Source organism: Typopeltis vanoorti, chromosome 13 (genome assembly GCF_054136105.1).
Source record: "Typopeltis vanoorti isolate ZY-2024b chromosome 13, IOZ_Tvanoo_1.0, whole genome shotgun sequence".
NCBI classification, from domain to species: Eukaryota; Metazoa; Arthropoda; class Arachnida; order Uropygi; family Thelyphonidae; genus Typopeltis; species Typopeltis vanoorti.
Window position 1 is genome coordinate 84,666,436 of NC_143561.1, and position 24,490 is coordinate 84,690,925.

At 37.3% G+C, this 24,490-nt stretch overlaps 2 protein-coding genes across 2 annotated transcripts in view; both read right to left on the bottom strand.

The window, feature by feature from the left end:
- The window catches only part of LOC150100324 (inverted formin-2-like), a 319,787-nt gene that overhangs the window by 230,178 nt on the left and 65,119 nt on the right, over positions 1–24,490 (bottom strand). The window lies entirely within an intron of this gene.
- On the bottom strand, positions 8,446–9,875 carry Pex2 (peroxisomal biogenesis factor 2). The gene has a single exon (XM_090402686.1). It carries the CDS (start codon positions 9,800–9,802, stop codon positions 8,942–8,944), a length of 861 nt encoding a protein of 286 aa, XP_090258812.1. The 5' UTR covers positions 9,803–9,875; the 3' UTR covers positions 8,446–8,941.

Here is a 24,490-nt window from a genome sequence, read left to right on the forward strand (position 1 = left end):
TCTCAAGTTGAGATATATTAGAAAACCTAGTCAGAACATTCAGAAGTTATATTGAGCATTTTTTCCGAACCATTTTAAAAGCTACCTCTTTTAAAGCTAAGTGTTTGTTAAAAGATGCCTTGAGCCTCACCTTTCAGATTAAAATATAACTGTATAATTGGGTTACTAATATATACCAAAGGGAAGAATAAATAGGATCTGGTTACTAAAGACCAGCAGATGAGAAAAAAAGACTGTTAGATAGGTTATGATGATAATGATCAGAAATTTTTTGTGAGAGTGTCCTTTATTGACTTCAAAAATGTCAAAAGATCTGAACATCAGCACTTCAGCATTAGTATTAGATCATATCTCATAAGGAATTTCTTGAAGATACCCAAATAATTAAAGTATCCCTATTTAAGGCCAGCAAATGCTGCAAAGTTTCACAGCTTTTGGATCACTGGGTGATGCACCACCCAGTGATCCAAAGGCAGTGAAACTTTGCAGCATTTGGATCACTCTGCATTATCTCTCATGCAGAAGTGATATTCGAGAAGAGAAAAAAAAAAAAGTAGTTCCAAAATTCACCACCAGGAGCACTGTATGATGTATCAAATGTAGATATAGCAATTTTTCTGTGTGTGAAAGAAGGAAGAATGCAACAAGCACAAATAACATTTTTATTCACTCCTATTATGCATTCACAGGCTGTACTGTTCAATGTACTGTTCTGACAACACAGCTGGTCGGAATTGATGTTGCATTATGCTGTCTTTCAGTGCTAGCAAGTTCTCAGGATGATCCCTATAAACCCCGTCTTTGAGAAATCTCCACAGCTAGAAGACACAGCAGGTCCGATCAGGGAATGTGGGGGCCATGCAGTGGGAAACACACAGCTGATCACTCTGGCTTCTATGAAATGTTCTCAAACCTCCTGTATGGATCAACTGATCTGTGGAGGGCCTTATCCGGTATGAAAATGACTGAATCCATGCAAAGGCACTGCTGTAGCTGTGGCACAACAAAATTGTTTATCATATTTTACTACTCATAAAATATGAGCAAGTCACAGGACCTGACGGTCCTCAAAGAAGAATGATCCAATGATAAACGAAGCTGTAAACCCATGTTAGACAGTAACTCTGAGTGAACACAAAAGAATTTGTTGAATTGCATGCGAGTTTTGCGTAGTCCATACCTGGCAACTATAGGTATTCACAGCTGTTCAGATGAAAGGTAGCCTGATTTCCCACAAAATCATCTACAGCCACGAAGCATCCAACTCCAATCGAACAAGGAGTGTTAAAGCAAATCGACTTCCAAAGTCCTGTGGTGCAACTCCTGTGTCAGGAGTATCCTGAATGGGTAGAAATGCAGAATCTTCTAGAGAATTGTCCAGACATTTATGTAAGTACATCCATCCACGTGTCTTTTGATAACACACATGCACTGCAGGAACCAACACTGTTATTCATGGCCTGCATGCATAATGTACAATGTATTCCTGTAGACTTTTGAAACATTTGGATCACTGTATGGTACTCCAGAAGGCCTTAAACAGGAATACTTGAATTTTGATCATCATGTCTATCAGCTGAGAGAGCACTACATACTGCACAGTATTAATTATTTCACTATTAAAGCAAAATTTACCTGCATTTGATAATTAACTTTCAGACAGATATCTAGTTCCATTTTTGCTGGTAGAGATGCAACTCATGCATGGTATACAGCCATTTTACTGGAAGCAAGGTAGTTTATATTTCTTTGGAAGATATATTTGGACTCTTCTAATACTCACCGCAGAAGTCATTTATTTGCATTTCTACCCATAAATGATTGTAAAACTTGAGCTTTTTCTTGGTTTTATTTGTTGACCAGATATTAATAAATGATATACACAAATTGTCAACAAGTTTCACAAGCTATTCTGCCTGGCTTCTTCAGGACAAGTATAATGGTACACACTAACGCTTGCTAGTAAAAAAGAAGAATGGAGTAACACAGTCAAATAAATTAAAATTGACATGTAACATCATAAGCATGGTGTCTCAGTTATTGTTTATTGAGTGCTTTATATATAGTTTTTAGCAAAATGAAATTCTGGTAAGCTGAGTGAATTTATCAGGCTTTTCCAGATGTCTTTCAGAATCATTCCGTGATCTCTGTTTAGATTTTTTCCCAGACGGAGTACAACCACAACTTCTTTGAAGTTTCTACATCGAAAATCTTCTTATATATAAGCATGGAGCTGTTATCCCAATTGATGGTGTGGTTAGAGATCGAGAAGTGATGGTCTAATCCTGATGTATCTGTTCTGTTATTATTTTATTGTATTCTATGTTATTTTTTTCAAATTTCCAGGCTTCTTGATGTTTGGCCTATGTAATTTAATCCACAGGAACATGGTATGTTGTATACCCCTGCTTATTTGAAGAAGGCATTAATGTCCTTAGGAGATCTTAATAAACTGTGGCATATAGTTTTGATAGCAACTTGACATTGAAAGACTTCAGGAGTTTGGCTATTTTTGTTGAAACTGAGCATGCATAAGGGATGACTATGTATATTGCGTGATAGGAGGTTGTTGCTGTGGAGGGTTTCTATGAAGAATCTCTTTGATTATATTTTTTGGGTAACCGTTGTTTACTACTGTTTGAGATATGAGAGAGAGTTCATCAAGGAGATCTTTTTCTTCTAGATAATATTGGTCGCTCTATTTTTAAGCATATGTATTATGCTGAGTTTTTTCACAATATGGTGAGATGATTTGAAGTGCAGGCAACGTCTAGTGTTGGCTTTCGATAGATTGTGAGCTTGAGTTGTCCATTCTCTTGTTTCTTTATTAGTGTATCTAGAAAAGGCAATTGATTATTCTTTTCAAGCTCTACAGTGAACTTTATTTTTTGGCAGAAGGAATTTATTTTTGTAAGGAAATCAAAAAAGGTAGTTGCTGCCTTTCCAAATTATGAAAACATAGTCTACGTATCTCCACCAAACCAACAACTTTGGATTTACTTTGGACAGGATGTCAGCTTCTAGTTTTTCCATGAACAGATCAGTGCAGGGAAGTAATAAGGGACTGCCCATGGCTAAGCCATTTAGCTGTTCATAAATTGTGTTATTCACTTTAAAATAATTCAATTTGAAACAATGGCAAAAAAGCTGAGCTGTGTCATGTGGATAGAGATCATCTTATGATCTTCATAACTTCTTCAACAGGTGCGTTGGTGAATAATGAAACCACATCTAAGCTTACAAGGATGTCTGTTTTTAAGATGGAGATGCCTTTTAATTTTTCAGTGAAATGCTTAGAATTCTTTATGAAGGAATCTGATTTTTTTATATTATCTTTCCAAAGATGGGCTAGATATTTAGCTAGTAGATACATAGGAGAATTTCTTCCGTCGACGATCGGGCAGAGCGGAACTCCAATTTTGTGCACCATATAAGTACATAAACTTGTTGACAATTTATATATATCATTTATTAATATCTGGTCAACGAATAAAACCAAGGAAAAAAGCTAAAGTTTTAATGTTTAAGTGACCAAATACAAAACAAAAATGATTGTAAACCTATACAATATTAGTTCCATGGGCAAGCTGAGATAATCCAACAACTTTACTCTAGAAAGCATAAAACTTTTCAAACATTTCAAGCTTCGAATAAGTGGAGAATAGTCTTAACACTTGGAAATGACATTTATTTGCCATTCATTCTCAAATATACACATATCAGTAGTATATGAAAGTTTCATGAATGAAAAGGTTGTTTTTTACTATTATCTACCAATATTATTATCATTATGATTCAGGCCTCCATGGAGTCGAATAACTCATATGGGAGGGCCATCCTAGAAAATGTAGAGTATCATACCACTCCTTGACTGTTCATGCTCTCACCACTCTACCAGGCAATGCATTCCACAGTTCTGCTACCTTCATGCAAAGAAACCACTCTTCACCCTCTTGCTCACAACTTCCTTTCGTAACTTCCAGGGATGGCTCCTTGTCCTTGCTCCTTCCCCCTCTGTTCCACTAGCAAAAGAACTTCCCAGTGTCAGCCCTGTAATCACCTCTCAACAGTTTAAAAGTCTTAATAATATCACCTCTCCTTCTACCTGCCAAACTCTGTAGTCAACATTCCTTCAGTCTGTCCTCATAACTAACATTGTACAGTCCTGAAACCATTTTTGTAACTGCCTCTGTACCCTTTCCACAGTTAATTTATCCCTGTCAAATCCAGGGGTCCAAATTTGAAAACAATAGTCCAAGTGTGGTCTGATCAGGGCTTTATACAATGGAATGACAACTCTCACCTCTGTAGGTCAGCATCCTTCTCAATATTCTGGAAGTTTTTTCTTTTCACTTGGTTAGACTATAATAAATTTAGTTTAATCCTTTATCCAAGTGTAAGCAAACAAAGTTTGCACCTGAAGTATCTTCAGGACTGAGGCAACTCGTGGTAAAGGTGGATCAAGCTCTCATCATTCCTCGTCTTAGTATCTCCCATAATGCAAAACAGTCCTGAAGATACTTCAGGCACTAAACTTTCTTTGCTTACACTTGGATAAAGGATTAAACTAAATTTATTATAGTCTAACCAAGTGAAAAGAAAAAACTTCCAACATCTTTCTCTAAATCCAGAGTAATTTAATAATAAGGTGAAATACCTTTTGGCAACTCGTATAGATAAATATGAGTTCTCCATTGCTTCCACCTGACTATCACCACCTCTGGGTCTGGCTCCCACTGACGAGACCTCAATGAAGTTCGAAACGGTCTAGGTAGTGGCCTTTCCCTTAAAGCATAAGTATACATGTCCACAAGGAGATGTGCTTTGCATTATGGGAGATACTAAGACAGGGAGTGAATGAAAGCTTGGTCCACCATTACCATAAGTTGCCTCAGTCCTGAAGATACTTCAGGCGCAAACTTCTCAATATTGTTGATGATGATTATTATTGTTAATAATAATAATAATAGAACAGTTGATCAGGGAAAGGCATATTCTGCCATTTTTTGCCAATATACCAAAATAACGTTACATTATAGACCGCTTGTGTTTCATCAAGATCTTAACTACTGATGAAACACAAACTGGTCTATAATTTGACCCTTCCAGTCTGCTATCACCCTTATGCAATGGCAAATCTTACCCTTCCACTCCTTGGGTACCTTTCCCGTGGCCATACTTTCATCGAAAAGCCAGGTCAATGGAGCTGTCAGTTCTTTAGCACATTCTCTCAAAACCCATGGCAAAATTTCATATGTTTACAGCACCTTTGTTATATCTCCATACATGTCCGAGGAATTTCAACTGACTCTGCATTAGGACTCAACCAAATAATTTCTCCAGACTCCTGATGCCAAATTCATTCAAGTGCTGGCCATTCCTCTTATACAAGTCTTTTCCATCAAACTCACTCCACGCATCCAGAAACTTGCACTAGTCTCTTGCACACAGCCTGTGCATTGAATCATTTGAATTTCTTAGCCTTATTTCTTAACTTGGTACTATGTTATCACAGAAACAAACCAACTATTTTTACTCTCACTTTTTTTTCAGACAGATCTTTCATATAGTCTCATACTATATCAGCAACAAAGCATATCATATCCTGAGTTTCTGTTTTTTGTGTGACTATACTTAGTTATCCCCTTCAATTCCTTTCTTTACTTCTGCAGCAGCTTAATTTTTCTGTATTCTTATCTTTTTTCTGGTTGGCATACAATTTCTTAATTAACCTTCTATCTTTCCAGTCTATTCCAATTTCCTTCATTATGAAAAAGCGTGATCTATTGTACATTATTGAATGCCTTTTCCAAATCTGTAAAAGGTAATGTATGTAGCTTTATTTATTTCAGTCTATTATTCTTCTTAAAGCTAGAAATGCTTCTCTAGCATTACTAGCTTTCCCTAGCATTACTAGCTCACTAAGCATTCTGGAATTCAAACTGATCTAACAAACATTCAATATTTAATTTCACTATATTTGGTATAATGTCTGAGATATGATTAAGTAAATCTAATGTTCAATTATTTTTACACACTGCTGCTCTCTCTTTGTTGGGTACTGTTACCATCACTCACAGAAATCATGTACTTTCTGTCCCTCATGACAGATTAACCTAATCACTTTAAAGAAGGTTTCTTGTGTTATATCTCCCAGATTTTCTTCATCTAACATCTCTGGTTCGATTCTTTTTCGATTTCATATTCTGGCAATAATTTTATTATTCATGTTTCTCCATTGTACAACTGTTTAACATATTCCTTCCATCTCTCTGCTATCTCTTTGTTACCAGGAACTTTTTTTTTTTTTTTTGTTTTGGAATTGGAGATGTATATGCAGCAATTATTCAGTATGCCTTGTCAGTTCTTCCTGCTTTTATGTTCAATTTTTTTTTTTTTTTTACCTATTTCTACCCAGTTTTTCTTTCTTTTTTTTTTTTTTTTTTTGTAATTCCCTTAATCTCATTCCTCAGTATTTAATACTGTTCCTTACTATCCAGTCTTCTTTTTCCTTGCTTTATTTCATTCTTTAAATGAAGTATCTCATTTGTAATCCATCTTCTGCTATTGTAATTTTATAAATCCTCACACCTTGTCTGCTGATCTTTTACAACAAGCCAGTTTTTCTCACTTTCCATCTCTAACATGCAATCTATTTCATTTTTAAATTAATTTTTCTAATATATATCTAAGGTGTTCAGTAGTTCATTATTGCACTTCCTTTTTGTGTATTTTTTTTTTATCTTTTCACATTTTGTAATATGTACGTGGTCACTATTTCTGCTCCCAGGTAGTTGCAACATGACTTCAGTTGGTTTCTGCATCTCTTCTTGATTAGTATCAATATGGTATCGTTCCAACATCATCTGTTGATTTCCATTTATAAAATCTTTGTTTTGGTAATTCAATGCTTTCTTTGGACCTCCACTATGAGTACTGACTCATCATCATGGGAGGCCCACTCAACTAGCAACATATATTGAACTCTGAAATCATTTACATTTCCTGCATTTACAATACACTCCATTTTATTCACCAACTCTCCACGTAAAAAATTATTTCTCACCCTCTACTTCACATCTTTATACAGCTTCCAGGGATGGCCTCTTATTTTTTTCCATATTACTCCACTCTTTGGCCCTCCCACTATGAGTCTACTGACTCATCATGGGAGACCATGATGAGTCAGTCTTTTTTTTTTTATATATATATAATTCCACCTGTATTAATCTGGTAATCCCTTAACTCTGAGGGCTATTCATATCTCCCTTTTCCTCCGATCCAAACTCTAATTTACATTCCCTCAATCACTCTACATGACCAACACTCCAGAGTCTCCATGTCTCTTTGGAAATCTAACAATCTTTCTTCTCTTGTATTTTCCCTACCTGGTCGAAATCATACAGATTCTTCACATTCACTGTTCTCTCCAACCACTGCTTTAAACTCTCCAATTATAATTAAGTTTATGTTTAACTGATGTTATTAGTTCCTCTAGTTGCATATAATGACTTCTCTTATAACCTTCAGAATTAGTTGACATGTTTTAATGAATTATGATTATTAATATTCATTCTGGTGGTAGTTTTTTTTTTTTTTTTTTTACTTTCTTTCCTCAATCTTTTCTTAGTAACCAATAATATTATTTTGTTCTTTGTCCTCGACAACAGATGATTCTGTGGTTTCCATTCCAGTAATTGCCACTACGTCCCACCTGATTTCACTAAATCCTAGATCTAGTTTTTTCCTTGATTGCTCTTTTAGTTCTAATTTACTTACTAGCAGTAAGTAATTCTCGCATTCCAAGTAGATAATCTACATAATGAAGAAATACAGAAAATTAACTCAATAAGCACTCCAGCACCATTAAAGGTGTCATGGTTTAATATTTCCTCTCCTTAATGCTTGGAAAAAGAATGCAGTATCCCCCTTTCTCTCTGCAGTTGCAAAACTACAGTTCTGCAACTGTTTAATGTCAATAATAATAGTTCTTACCAACTAGTAAGACTATTATCTCTTGCTATTTTTCACGCATTACTATTTAGCTGGACTTATTGTAATGACTGTGCTTATCAGGAGTAGTATATACAGTAATGATGTTTCAACCATTCTGCCGGGGGGGGGGGGGTCACTTCCCAACAGAACACACTAAGGTGAGAAACTAACAGGGCATATTGAAGTATGCAAGACTTTCCCTTTTAACAAATAATTCTACACCAAACCACCTCAAATATGTTGGGGTGGTTTGGTGTAGAATGGAATGGTCTCCTACAGTGCATCCTTGGACTCTGGAGGTGTAAATCGCATAATTACTAAAACAACACCTATCCTTCGCAAAACTGTACTCCACTTCCATCCCTCCCCACGAAAAAATATTGTGATCTACCAATTCCTGAATTTTGACCTTGAACTAAACTTTTATTAAAGAAATACAATCCAAACATATTAAATTCTTTCCTACTGGTTATGCTACCATCTCATTTATTTTAACGCAACACATCAATTACAACAACAAATGTATGTACATTAACTTTACCTGTTTAGGAACAGCTGCAGCCAGTTAAAGATGCCGAATAAACGATAATTACACATATCTATGATGTGCTGTAAAATGTTGCCTTTTGTGATTTTCAAAACAATGTTTATAATATTTACAAGAATTTAAAAATGAAATTCAAATTACAGTTTTCGAATTAATGTATGATAGTAAAAAAGGAATAAACAAGAACAGCTTACAATTGTAAGTTTAGTTATAACTGTAATGTTTAAGTGCTTCATATTACACACTCCGAGCCACTAGACAATGAATAATCAACTTAATTATAACCAAAGTTTTCTTCTTCTTGTGAATATCCAATTAAATACAAAAATCTCACAGTTAAATGAAATTATCTGCATTATGAATGAATCTGTTAAATAACCTTGCTTATTAAATTACACCTTATATCAAAGTTACAGGTTTCACATTAGCGATACTCTCCGCACAATGATTACAAGAATTGCATCTGAACTGTGGATCTGCAATCACATTAGATGAAATGCAATAATAACAAAACACATGACAACATCCAATATCGTGTGGCATAGTTGGCCATTCTCCACAAATAGCGCAACGGCATAGATGCGCTGAAGTTCTTTCAGTATATTCTGCTTTTTTTGGCCAAATAAGTCTTTTTACAATGCCCTTCAAGCGATAATAATTTATTAGAGGTAATATGAATGTGAAAAATTCCGCAAAACCATGCCATAATAATTCTCTATTCATATATTCGTACTGCACTTGTCTTAATTCTTGTGGGGCGGAATTTCTATTCCGCAGGCGAAATAATCTTTCGGAAAAATCTCTATACTTGGCTTGTTGAAGAAACACCAGAAAGTTGATTAACTCGGCAACTTTAAAAATAATTTCAAGTCTGCTAAAATTACTTTTCAGTCTTTCCAAAATATTAACACCTATCACAGGTCGTAAAATGTCAAACATTCTTACTTTAACCCATGGGATTATTGCTGAAAATATTCCAAACAAATACAACTTGTATTTTGGAACTTTTTCACCTGAACTATCTACGTATTCCAATTCTAGCAACTGTTGGCCAACAGTGGCATTATGCTGGTAAAGCGAAAATCGCAACAAGCATAGTTTCAATAATGTTTTCAGTTCTTCATCATAACGAAATACACCGGGGTGCAAGTATTTCAGAGCGGAATTCAACTGAGTTTTGAAAAGAGAATATAACTCGTCGTCTAACTCTGATGCATCGAGCTGATTAACTCGCGAAACATAAATCTGGGCAGTCGACATATTCGTAGATAATCATTTAATCACTAAACTTGTTACAATCAAATCACGCTTGACTTGACTGGAAGACCACCGCCTTCAGCGTGCTCAGTTACATGGCAGGTAGCTACTAACCTCGGTCTCAGATTATAAGTTACGCATTGCGTGTGCGCAGGGAGGAGGCTGAAAAACTTAAACGTCTGAGAAGTTTCACAACATAGAGCTGGCTTTTAACTGCTAAGTGAATGAAATTCATTTACCGTCAGCGTTAAGTGAACGCGTTTCATCAAATCGTATGGCTGTTTCTTTGATAAAAATAAATACTATTTCACAGACAAAATATACTATTAGTTTGGGGCGGTAGATGGCGTTGTGTACAGATAGTACAGTACTGTAGTTGTGTTGTGTGCAGGTAGTGGATTAAGTATAGTAATCCCTCGATTAGTGCGTCATTTTTTTTCGATACCAAAATTCGATTAGTGCGCCTATATAACATCTTAAAAATAAATGTTACAGATTAAAATTTTCTATCTATACATTTTTATGGCTAACTATTTAAAAAAAATCACTCACCAAAATGAAATTATTTAGTTACCGATTTAAAACATTTTATAAAGTTATTTTTAAGGCATATACTACACTACTTTGAAATTTGGAAGATGTATACTATCTTCCAAATTTTTACCGCCAAAATTTATGTCGTCTGCTATAGTACGCCCACAGATTCGAGATCTCAGAAAAAGGAGAATACATTCCGATAATAGGGTAATCAATCCGTCTTCTGAGATGAGTTGTTTATTATTACACGTCGGAAAATTAACTTCTCTTTTATGATCATTGTAGTTTTTAAAGTGGTAACTATTTTGCTTGTATAACAGTTGAAAAATTTTATCTATAAAGCACGTGATTTCACGTATTGGTGACCAATTCGTATGTCCTTCCTTTTTTCACCCCTTCAATGATAATGTCCAAGAGTTAATTAAATCTCATTCTGAAGAATTGAGTGATTCCGACCTGCTAAATTTAGATGCACAGCGGGAAAATCCCGAAGAATATGAAGAAAATTTAACCACTGATAGTCAGCCAAAAGAGATTTCACAGAAACATCTGAAAATATTTTTCGTACAATCGAAGGTTTCAAGCAGCAATGCTTAGAGGCTGACCCTGATGAAGAGAGAGAAGCAGTAAAATTTACAGAGGAGTAGAAGACAATAGGGCTATGCCGTCGGTTGTATGAAAAAAAGAAACAAAATGCCCATCAAACTACGTTAGCTCAATTCTTTATTAAGTAGAATAATAAAATTTATATTCTGAATATGTTTTGTCTTTCAGCTTCATGGTTTTCTTTTAACTAGGGCCTGGAGACATACCTTAATTCTTTTGTAAAAAAACTAGGGGACCCCCCCCGATGCCTACGGTGCCCAATCCCCCCCCCCCGAGTTCCGGACTGGTAGGCCGGTTCGCCTTGAATTCTGATGACTCGAATTTTGAAAACTCGAAAGGGGTTTCCTCCCCCACCCCTGGCGCCTACGGCGTCCAACCCCCGAGTTCTGGACTGGTAGACCAGTTCTTGAATTCTGATGACTCGAATTTTGAAGACTCGACACTCAGGGTAGCCCCCCTGAGCTTCAAAACGTTTCAAATAACTTGACAAAAAAACGTGACACAAAAACGTTACAAAACAAGGCTTATCATTTTATATTATAGGGTAGATTAAGGTTCAAGAAAGAAATTTAAGGAACGAATTATACATTTCCCATAGGTTATTGCATTCGATTAGTGCGTTTTCGAATAATGCGCCTGTTTTAAAGAACGCATTACGCGCACTAATCGAGGGTTTGCTGTAGTCCAGCACTTCCCAAACTGTTGGCCGCGGCCCCCTTAGGGGCAGTAGGTTTTGTTGAGGGGTGGGGGGAGTTAAATAATGAAAACAAATTTAAAATGTTTTAAGACTAAGTAGATTTTTTTATTTTAAAAGAAACGTATTTAACTTTTATTATTTATTATTTCTTTTTTGTTATTTTTTAATGGAAAAATTCACACATTGGTGTTGGTTCACAAACTTTGCTTCCTGCTTCAGCGCTTAATGAATATTAGTAAATATTGCTTATTCATGTTTCATTTCAAAGCAGTGGTTAATTGTATTTACTTCGAATGCTCTCCAGGGAAGCTCCAAATCTTCCTGTCCCTTTCAACATGTGTTCGTAATCAGGGACAGTTGATATTGACTTTATATACATACATATCAAAACTCGTTTTATATTATCACTGTCATCCGAGCTAGTTTTCTGTTACCAATAAAAGTTTCGCATATACTTCACACATGAAAAAAATCTTAAACAAGTTCATGTGGGGGAGATAGTAACTCACTTGCAGTGGTAAACAACACCTCTCCCTAACAGCCACTATACTGCAGAGGCAATAAAAACAAGTACTTTTATTATGCCAGTGAATAAAGTATAAGGAGTCTATGTAATATATTTCTCAACAAATAGTGCAATTAGAGACAACTGGGATAAAAACACACTAATTAATGAATCACATGTCCCCTCATACAGAAACTATGCTGTATAGACTCGAGCAAAACCATATGTTGCATGGGCAAACACAGTATCTAACTAAAAACTATTGTTATTAATTGGATGTGTGCGAGTTCGATTTCCCAAGGCAGCAATAAAATTCAACTGAACGTGTTAAAATTCGTAGAAGTGTTAAAACTAAGTACCAAGCTATTTTAAAAATGGTTTTACTCCATTTCCCAAGTAAGCAAACAGACAAACAAGTCAAGTTTGCGCCTGCAAGTGTTGCAAGTCTAGCTGACCCTACACGTAGTGCAAGACCAAGGCAACTCATGGTAAAAGTAGCATAAGCTCTGATCACTAATCTTAATATTTACCCATAATGCAAAGCACATCTCCTGGAGGAGATGTATGATGATTTGTATTAAAGGCAAGGGGGCCACTACCCAGACTGGTTTCGACCTTTATTGAGGTGTATTTAAGTAGAGACCTCTCTCTCTAAAAATTAGGACGATCCCTAGACCACTCCATAGTGATCGAAAGACCATCCAACTCAGCGTTGTTCCACTCAATGACAGGCTCACCCCGTCACCGAGAATAACTTCTCAGCATTGGCTCTACCCAGTGGCAGGCTCACCCCACCACCAGCAAAAGCCATAATCTCAGCGGTGGCCCTACTCAGAGACAGGCAAAAAACTATCCACAAGCAGAGCCTCTCAAAGCCAGCCCCCATCAGTGGGAGCTAGGCTAGAAATACCAAGATTTTAGTAATACAGAGCTTATAAGTATTTTACCAGAACAAGTTACCATAAGGTGTTTTAACCTTATTAAATAAAAATCTCAGGAGGAGATATAAATGTAGAAAGTATTTTACCTTGGGTATGATAAATGTTAAAGATACCAAGCTATTTTAAACCTGGTTTTACTCCATTTCCCAAGTAAGCAAACAGACAAACAAGTCAAGTTTACGCCTGAGAATTAGCATTTCAACTCAATTGTCAGCTATGCTTTTATCTTTCGGTTGCGCGATCTTTTGTTAATACTGCATCAATCATATGCACGTTTTAATAACCTGCCTTTGCTGTCTGTTTCGCGTTAGGCTTAATTACCTTAAAGGGAGAAAAGTCACAAAAGAGAAAAATGTTCCTGGTCCGGGATTCCCTTTAAAAAAAAAAAAAATCAGCTAACGCCTTTTTATTCCCGTATATACGGGAGTAGGCGAGGCCATTTAGCCCTATCTAACTTTTGGAGACTGAGTGGGCAGTTCAATCTCCACTGGTACCCAATCAGAGACAGATGGCCCAAGGCTATCACTAATTAAGCGGTACGCAGTGAAGAGAGACGGCTCAAATGTGCCGCCATCTCGTGGTCTCTAACCCTAACACAATATATTTAATGTCTGAAAATAATGTGGGTTCTACGGTCGATTTTCTTGAGTTTACAGGACGAAAAACCCGAGTTTCCGGGAGGAAAAACCTGCTTGCCCGTGCCAGAGATCGACTAACTCGGGAACCGGTCGAAAAAAGGCTTAGAAAAATTTCCTCAAGTCGCCGACTAGACTCGAAACCAAGACTTCCTTCGTGCGGCCTAGCGCGGTGGTGTGCAAACGCCACATCCACTGAGCTACACAGGCTCCGGGATTCCCTTATTCAGGTAATATTCACTAATTTCATGTTATCAGTCTGTGGTGATATTATTTGATCTATTCTACGTCAAAAAATTTAACCATGAGATGGATAAGTGGCTGATAAAAAAAAATTAAAAAAAATTCCCGCGAATAATCAGAAGCAGAAACAGACTCAAAAAAAAAAAAAAAAAAAAAAAGACAGTATTTCATATTTTACCAGAACAGCCCGCATTGTCTTCAGAACCAAACGGTAAGAGGCAAAAAATGTAATATATGCATTTGATTTTTGCAATATTCGCTGTGTATTTTTTGTATTGAATATAAATACAATAAATATTATAATAATATATCTCTCTATTATGATTTTTTTTCGAGGGGGCCGTGAAATATTTTAATTTTTGCAAAGGGGGCCCTGACATCCAGAAGTTTGGGAACTGCTGTAGTCGAAACAGTGCGTTTCCTCGATGAATCCTTGGAGGTGTCATGCAGTACTTTTAATAGTTATTATTTACGTTAATGGCATGTCCGCGCGGTTAGCCTAGTGACTTTGCGCTTCGCAACCATATGCCTGGGGGAAAAGTGTCCCAGGTTCTTCTTCCCGTCGAAGACGTGAGGAACTTGAGGATCTTCCTCAGGTTCATAACCAAGTTAGCCCGTCTTGGGCGCAGGCAGTAGGATTTTTTCCACCAGTTTACTGGTGGAAAACATCCTACTGCGTAATCCTACTAAAACTAACCCCGTGAACATACGCTCCTACAGCCAACCCCCCAGCGGCAGACTAGGCGACAGGTCGGTTGGGAGTGGTACTAACAAGAAGGCGCATTTAAGTAACACGCTGACCCTGCATACGAAGTGGGAATAACGCGTAGAAGATTTACGTTAATGGCATGTTGAGGAATTTGAATTATTGAACTTGTTGGCAGAAGTAGGAATGCGAAGGATAGGAATCCATATTTTATAAGGGAAAAAAAACAAAGCGAATCCATCGTCGCGTCTGGTCTTGAGCCAAAAATAAACATGTACACACAAATATTAAAAAATGTTAACATATTTAGAATAATAAATAAATAAAGAAATGTAATTAAACTAACTATTCAATTCTTGTTCGTTTTCTGACTTCCTAGGTTTGTTAATAACACTGTAAACATTAATATCAATAAAGCTGAATATGTATCGAGGCTAAACTAACCGCACTTTAATCCTTGAATCATAATCAAGGTTTCAGATTCTTTAATGCAAAAGAAACTTTCGTCGGTGGATGAAAAAAAATGGGTCCAATGGGTATGCAGTAAAGGGGGGGGTTCTGATTTAACGATGGTCCTGGTTATGTCTGCAGGCATGGTTGGTCGAGTGGTTAGCGTATCCGCTCTCCGGACAAAAGGCTGCTGGTTCGAATCCTACCGTGGGCATAGACGTCTGTGATTTTCTGTGAAAATGCTAGTGGTAGTTATTATATAAATCAAGTGGATATTAAATCCAGCATTATTTCAAAGCCGAAAATAGAAACTATGAAAGTTTCGTATGAAATTTGATCAGAGAGCTTACGGGAATACACTCCCTGGCATTTAAGAGTTGCCCTAGCGCGGACCATATAGAAGACATGATCGCTTGCCCAAGCGTCCATATATTCGCCTTTTATTGGTCCATTCTGATAAGGTTTCACAGGCCTGACAGCTGTGTCGAACTGGTTGGTTCTCCTTAGAGACCAGGAGTTCGAATTCCTTAGTAGTTAATGAGTTTTTTTTTTTTGCTCCCTTAAGGTTTCTGCCTGGTCTCTGAGGAGAACTAAGTAGTTCGAAACAGCTGTCAGGCCAGTGAAACCTTATCAAAATGGACCAATAAAAGGCGAATATATGGACGCTTGGGCAAGCGATCATGTCTTCTCTGTGGTCCGCGCTAGGGCAACTCGTAAATGCCAGGGAGTGTATTCCCTTACGGGAATACACTCTGATTACGGGAAAGCTCTCTGATCAAATTTCATACGAAACTTTCATAGTTTCTACTTTCGGCTTTGAAATAATGCTGGATTTAATATCCACTTTATTTAAATAATTTTGCATCGCCAAACTGAAGCCTTTTGGCTTTCGCGAATTTCGAAACCAAACCAAACCGCTTGCGCGGTTAGCCGAGTGACTACGCGCTTCGCAACCATATGCCTGGGAAAGGAGTGTCCGGGGTTCGATTCCCGTCGCCGACGTGAGGACTTAAGGAACTTTCTCAGACATAGCCAAGTAGCCGGTCTTTGGCGTGGCTGCAGGATTTTGTTTTTCTCCCCAGTTTATCTGGGGAGTTTTCTTCCCGCAATCAGGCTGGCCATAGGATAAGGCTAGCCACCTTATCCTCGGGACGGGTAGGCTTAGAAGTGCCAAGGATAGCCCGTAACAGGCCACTAGGCATAATATGTGAACGGAAGAAGATTTAGTAAATACTAGTGTTGGTGGGCAGTAGATGATGCTGTTCGTTGTAGAGTTGAGTAGTAGGTGCCCTCCCTCGATGAGTCTTTGGACTCCTTGGAGGTGTCACATAATAATGTCTTAAGTGTTTCAATCCCTTGGCATAAACCTCTGCCTCTAGGTTAGGAAAAAATGTTATTTAGGATCAAACTTTTTTGGTTATTAGGACCATTTTTAATCAGTTTTTCTTAACCATTGTCTTAATATTTATAAATCGGTCGCTTTTCTTGTTTGGCGTCAGGGCTACCGTAACAGAAAATAGAAACATATCACGTGATATGCTGGTTCTAACACAAACTGCGAAAAATTATGTTAATGAATCACAGCAAAACGATGGGAGATATATACTCTTGCTTCGAAGTACATCTGATCTGATCCTGTGGCTTCCTCTCCGAGAGATTTCAGCTGATTACTAGAGAGATAGTGACGCAAGGTGGTTTCCGGTGCCGTATTTTATGACTGCATCCTGTGTGTTCAAGGGTACGGTTTGTCTGTTTGCGGGATGAAAAATCCCAGATAAACTGGCGGAAAAACGCTGCTGTCTACGCCCAAGACCAGCTACCTCGGCGATTGCTGAGGAAGATCCTTAAGCTCCTCACGTCGCCGACGAGAATCGAACCCAGGACATTCTTTCCCCAGGCATATGGTTGCTAAGCGCAAAGCCACTAGGCTAACCGCGTGGACGAAGTACATCTATCGCTTATACAGGGTGTTCGGGATAAATTTGACAGTTTCGTAAGGAAAAAGAAAATCTTCTTTGTATCTATTAAATTTAATGAATTGACAAAAAACATTACAGGCAGAGTTAATTACAATACTATCAACAAGATTTACTCAAAATAACCACCATTAGCATCGATCACAGCTTCAATTCTGCTTCGGAACCTCGAACAAGCTGATGCTACAGTCTCCCTGGGAAGGGCCGCAAAAACTGTTTTAATTTTATCCATTAACTGGGCTTTTGTATTACTGGAAGTGCGATTGGTGTCTTTTTCAACTGCGCCCCATACAAAATAATCCATGGGGTTAAGGTCTGGGGAGTTTGGAGGCCAAACATTTGGACTGGTGAAGTCGTAGAAATTTTCAGACAACCATTTTTGACTTTTCCCAGAGGTGTGGCAAGGGGCCGAATCCTGCTGCCATACATACGGCCTACCATTGGCTACCCTTGTTATCCAGGGCTTGACTACAGTTAGCAACTCCACGAACAAAGCCCGAATTCCAATGCCAGGGTTCTTCAACACCTGTTCCTGCAGATTTGCGAGGAATTCTGCTGTACGAACGCAATCAGATCGTCTGCTAGGGATCTTTCTTCTTGCTACATCCTCGTAGTCACCATTGCAAGTCTCTAGTTCATGCCTGATTGTTTTTACTGTATTCAGGGAGCATTGGGCAGCAGTCGTAATATCCTTATTTTGATGGCGGGCACGAATCACCATGATACAAGTTATTCTCTTCCATGATTCAGGTGGGTTCCAGCTATCCATCCTTTCTGACATCTTGTATATGAATGAAGAAGGGTCCAAACTTTTAAATGAAGAGAAGTGTGTGTTAATACATGTAACTTACGGAAAAATATAATTAATTATAAATATGTCAAATTTATCCCGAACACCCTGTATATTACGGATGTTACAAATTCATGTTGCATAAATAAACAGACTCTAAACATTCCAACATTTACTTCAGGGGGTCGTGGATGCAGGAATTAAAAGGATAATTCACATATCACACGTGTCATACAATATAGATATTCCTGTGACACATGGGTGTGCGATTTCCTCAATCTGCAGTAAAAACAGTAGTTATTACTGCTTAAAAAAAAAAAAAAAAGTGAGGTTATGTTACGTGGAATATCTTTAGGATCAATCACAGACACTACTACTGACAAAATTGTAGGTTAACATTTGATTTATTAATATAGCTTGCTTCAGAGCCTGTGTAGCTCAGTGGATGTGGCGTTTGCCAACCACGGCGCTTGGCCGCACGAAGGAAGACTTGGTTTCGAGTCTAGTCGGCGACTAGAGGAAATTTGTCTAAGCCTTTTTTCGACCGGTTCCCGAGTTAGTCGATCTCTGGCACGGGCAAGCAGGTTTTTCCTCCCGGAAACTCGGGTTTTTCGTCCTGTAAACTCAAGAAAATCGACCGTAGAACCCACATTATTTCAGACATTAAATATATTGGGTTAGGGACCACGGGATGGCGGCACATTTGAGCCGTCTCTCTTCACTGAGTACCGCTTAATTAGTGATAGCCTTGGGCCATCTATCTCTGATTGGTACCACTGGAGATTGAACTGCCCACTCAGTCTCCAAAAGTTAGGTAGGGCTAAATGGCCTCGCCTACTCCCCGTATACGGGAATAAAAAGACGTTAGCTGATTTTTTTTTTTTTTTTTTTTAGCTTGCTTCATTTTTTTTTCAAAAAAAAAAAACAATGTGCTATAATTAGAAATAAAAATTAAACGATATGCAGCTAAAAATCAATATACTTTTCCAGTTTTTTTTTTTTTTGGGGGGGGGTGCCCTTTTTTCTTTATTTTTCTCTTCTATCTAAAGGACAGAAAATTATGCCGCTTCAATTTAATTTGTAATTTGCTGATCTCACATGAAATGACCTATTATGTCAGATCCTGAGCATGTATTCGCACTTTTGTTTCTATGTAAGCCTATCCTATGGGATGCCGCAAAAGTAAATGGGGCAGTTGCCAGAACAACAGTCGTTACAATTTCATTTTATAATTTATCATTGTGTTTATTACTAATTGATTGTGTTCTAATAAAAATGTGTCTACTTTTTAATGCCGATTTTCTGACTGCCCTATTACTTCTAGTAGATAATCAGTTATTTTTTTTATTTTTATGGCGCAAAGACATCAAAGGTCATACTGCGCCAGGACACAGGTTACAGCAGTACATTCCGCAGCTTCTTGGCTGGAGAGCGGCACGCTAACCACTCGGCCAACCACACTGAATGCTACACACACTGAAAGTTCGCTGGCTAACAAATAGATGGCAACCCAAGTAGGCGATTTTTAATCTTGTGGTCGTGTCACTTTTTCAACAGCACGCTCTATGATTTTGAAAGAAATTTATGCATTGGTTGGAATTTGCCAAGGATCCAAATAAACATCAGGATGAAAGACTCATTCTCAAATGAAGAGAAAATTTAGTGCCACACACAAATAGATCCCTTTATCTGACTAGTAACGAATGCACTCGGAAATGGAATGTCTAGGCTACTCCGAAAGCAATACTGCAATATCTTCAGCAAGACTTGGAACTTGTCCATGGATCATGGGGAAGGAGGCTTACTGCAACACGGTTAACCCTTGCAGGCAAATTCCACTAGTCAATTGATTCTGGCTAAGCCATCTTGCCAAAGACACCCCGTTACTACCAGATCCCCCCCCCCCTCTTTCTGGATACCCACGAGTCAACACGGCGGCCGGATTAGATCCCACTGATGGTGGTCTGGAAAACAGAATACAAAAAAACTTAGGAGAGAGAGAGAGAGCAAAAAGAAAGGAATATAAAAACAGGAAAATTAACAGAACCAGTACACTAGGAGGTCCTCAGCACCACGAATAGGTGGTGGAAATAAAGATGAAATGAAATGACTGTGGATAAATGTTGACCAGCAGCTTCTTGCGTTCTTACATAATTATAGGAATATAGTGATCAGTTCGTTGGATCAGAGCCCGTGAAAATATCTTATAAATGGAAACAGTGTTTAGAAATGAGAAAATGATTGGGAGAGGTTTAGATAGAGGGATCATTTATTAAGTTGACTGGCCTTATTTTGGATAGAATTGAATATTGGGTAGTTTCTGGTACACTATTCTAAATGTAAAAACGGTATTCTAAGGTTGGGCGAATTTAATAGTTAAGTAGTATTAGAAGTTGATCAAGCGGGAAGTATTGTTTCGAAAGGAGGTCACGTTTTTTTTGGAGGATGAGAAGGCTATGGGATAAGATGTGTTTGTGCCAGAAGATGCTCGATATGAAAATCAATCATCCAAAAGAGAAAACAGATTGAGTGGAGATCAGAAATATTACAGGAGGGGCGGGAGAGTTAAGTAATATTCTGAGAAATAAGGTATTTTGGGTTTTAGTAATATATTTAAATTCCGTTTGAGTATGTTAATTACGCAACTGTAATAATACTATTACAACTATTGCAACTGTAATAATCCGAAAAGACATTCATTAAGATACTTCGTATCTTAATGAATGTCTTTTCGGATGTTATCTATCACGACTTCTGTTCTTTCTTACAAGTCCAAATACTTTATTTTTATTTTTTTTTTCCACCTTGATCTGTTACGTCCCAGATTTCTGCTCCATACATAACAGGTCTAATGATTGTATATTTATGTTGCTTTCCAAATCATGTAGTGAATGATAAGCTCTATTTGATGCTTGTATTCTTCTAGTTTGCATTTCTGTACTAATTTTATTATCTGTAGTAATTAAATGTTCAAAATATATTTGAAGGAAGTAACATTTTCGAACTTTTGGTTATCAACAGTCAAACCATTCATTTTAATCTTGGTTGTTCTTTCTACATACTTTTAAATATTCGGTCTTATGCTAACTGGTCTGTAATCCTAGATTTTCAGCTGCATTTTTTTTAAATATTTATGAATGTTATTCTCATGTCTTCAGCATTTTTTTTTTTTACAACTAGGCAAATATCATATGCATGTTCAAATATTGTGCTTATCTTTTACAGATTCTTTAAGACATATCTCGGAATATAAATTAAATAGGATAAATGAAAGGGCTTCTACTTTCAATGTAATAGAAAAAGGTTCAAGTCTAATTCCATTAGTTAGTCACAGTGGCGGAGCTAAGGATGACGGTTTTCCCCGGGCGGCACTTTGCCTTTAAGAAATCTTGCCATACTGTCTATAGAACAGCAACTGAGTGATGAAATAGGCTTCAACAATGTCATTGACGATTTTGCTAACCGAAAAGCAAGAAAAATAACATTTTAGAATGTTGGAATTAAGGTTTTACTTCAAAAATAAACAGTGTTTTAATTTATTTCCCTATACGGCGTTTTGACTTTTTGTAGTATTTTTGGTGTGTATTGAGAGGGGGCGGCAAAAGCTCTAGCTACACCACTGGCTAGTCATGCTTTTTTTGTCGGTGGTACAAATTTTGATTAAGTTTATTATCCCATGAGGTATTTTGAGTTCATTTAATGCTTCGTGAGGGCCTTCATAAAATTCGGTTATTCATTTCGATTTTTTTTTTTTTTTTAATCTGTAAACAGAATATGAAGAGGCTGTTATATTCCCAATTTTGCCCATAAAATTTGTAATTCCATTCACGTAAGCCTATTTCTTCGGAATCTCTCACAGAGAGAAATCTATAGCACATTAGTATCGAGTGTGGCCAATATGCGGAATATCATGCTTAATATTTACGTATATTTTCTTCATCAAATAGTAAGATTCTTTACAGAAAAATTATACAAAATTGTGTCGTGAACAGAAGAAGTGACAATTCTTCTGTTCACAGAAGAAATGTCACTGCAGTTTTGACTTTTATACAAGTCTAAAAGTTTTCTTTTAGACTTGTATAATGATTAGCGATTCTTTTCATTCTGAGGGTTCTTCTTTTGCCCACATTATATCATTTATGCGAATCCCAGCTATGAAAAGGCTGTAAACCTACAGCACACAACAGTACATTGGTTATTAGTATTGTAGTGGATTAAGAGTTAGATAATCCTGAAACTCTACCCTATAGATCAAACATGGAACTTTCTTAAACCGCTTCAAACCTTGTATGGGGGCAAGATGCTTGCACAGGAGATGAAATTCATTTACCACCTAAAACATTTCATAAACGTCGATGCATGATAGTATTCAAATCCTTAACCTGTTGGTTAGAGAGCAATACACTATCCACTCGGACACCCAAGGCCAGTGTATTTCCATAGTTAATACATATCCACCATACGTGACGAGTTAAGCTACTATTCGGAAGTACCCAGGCGTTTTGTTACTAAGCAACTTGATGCATTAACAACATACCATACCTGTCAAAAACGGATATGATAACTATTGAAAGTCTGAGTAGGTTTATCGCAGTTTAAAAATTGGTTAACTTACTTTCCCCCCTAATGTTTACGGTGTCATCTCATTAATATTAGTTATATATTATTAATTCTTGTTTCCTAAAACGTGATAGTAATGTCTGCGTTGTGGTCACATTGGAACAAATTGTCACACGCAATTCAGTGAAAACCGAGATGCCACACTTCAAAGATTCACCAGAACTCCATTCCCACTCCTGCTTTACAGATGACTAAGGAGTAGTCCATCATTATGTGTCATTTTTAACCGCAACCCAACATATGTATATTAAACTAAAATGCGTTTCACAAGATGTTACTATTGTTGCGAACTTGAAAAATGTCGCAGTCGACTTCATCCTTTCTGAGAGACGAACTGATAATTCGAAACGAACATCTGTCTGAAAGCTAAATGGAATTTTTGTATATAAATTATGTTGATAGATACCAGGAGAGCTTTCGAGTGAAGCCAAACGTCACACTTTCTTTTACATATTTGGTCTTTCTATGTAGCTTCCTTCCACGAAAGGCTTGCAAATCTGTAGTACATTCGTACAGTGGATAAGCAAAGGATTTTTTCGATATTAATTTTGCATATTTTTGACATTTTTCATTTATTACATCGTCCGGAAATTCTGCTCTAGAGACCGAACACGGAACTTTTTCAAGTCACTTCAGAAGGCAAACCTCCAATAAGCACACCGAACGATAAGATTCATCTACCACCTAAAGATGAATCACAAACATCCATACACCCATGGCGGAATTCGAATCCGCAGCCTGTTAGCTGGAGAGCAGAGACTCTAACCACCCGCCAACCAGGCTGGCGTTAGTGAGTGTATGTAAGCAACATACAGTAAGTGTGGCGTCGTTTGCGTTTTATAGCCTGATTTAATTTTGTGCATGTTCAAATCCGAGTTTTAAAGCCACTAAATTGATTTCACCACTCATCAGCGGATCGAGACCCGCAGTTTGAAAAACACTGCTATAAGTATTCTTGGAATTTGATTACATCAAATCAACAAGCTTGTATTGTGTCTAATCTAAGCAAAGAAGCAATTTACTAAATCCTACCATTACGACTCGTTCAAAATACCCGACTTCGAGCTTGCAATGTTATTTTTTCGATGATTTTTGAAGAAGTTGCATCTTTCTGTAAAAATATCTTCTAGGTTTTTTTTTCTTTAATCCTTCAATGTATAGCCCAAATATACAGTGAAAATTGTTAAAGTCGAGATAAAACTGGCAAAATAACATGCGAATATGCCCTGGAGTTCCAAGAACAAACAGATGAGAGCGATGTGCAATCTTATTAAGCAAGAGATAAGAAGATAACGTGGAAGGAATATCTTTATAATAAGAGGATGTATGAAATATATAAAGAGCCGGCCAGAAAAATTACGAGTATGATACGAAGAGTTACGTTGGAATATGAAAATAAATCGGCTGTGCAGACTAAGGACATCACTAAAGAATTTTATCGTTATGCTACAAGTAAAAGAAAGAATAAATGCGGAAGAATAACCTTATTGAATGCAGATGGTACTCCTGCATCAGAAGGCAGATGCAGTAGTTCAAATAATATGCGTGCACATAGCCATGATCTATCAATCTAGTGGATATGTAATTCAGTGCACAGTGCTACCACTACGATGGATAAACAGATATAGATGTACATAAGGAGGAGGATATGCTAGAGCTATTGCATAGTCTGGATAAGAATCCAGCAATAGGGATAGATAGGATATCAGCATAAAGGAATGCTCAACCGAACTGGCTAGGCCTTTGAAATGTCTGTATAACTTGAGTCAGCTCAGGAAAGATCTCACAGCAATGGAAAGAATATGTGATAATCCCATTGCACAAGGATGGTTCACCCAAAGATGTGTCTCTCGATCTATCAGTATCTCTGGAGTAGTGGTAAAGATTTTAGAGAAGTTAGTAAGAACTCGCATACAGAAATGGCTGAACAAACAAGCTAAACTTTGCAAGGAACAGCATAGGTTTACTAAAGGGAGGTCAGGTAT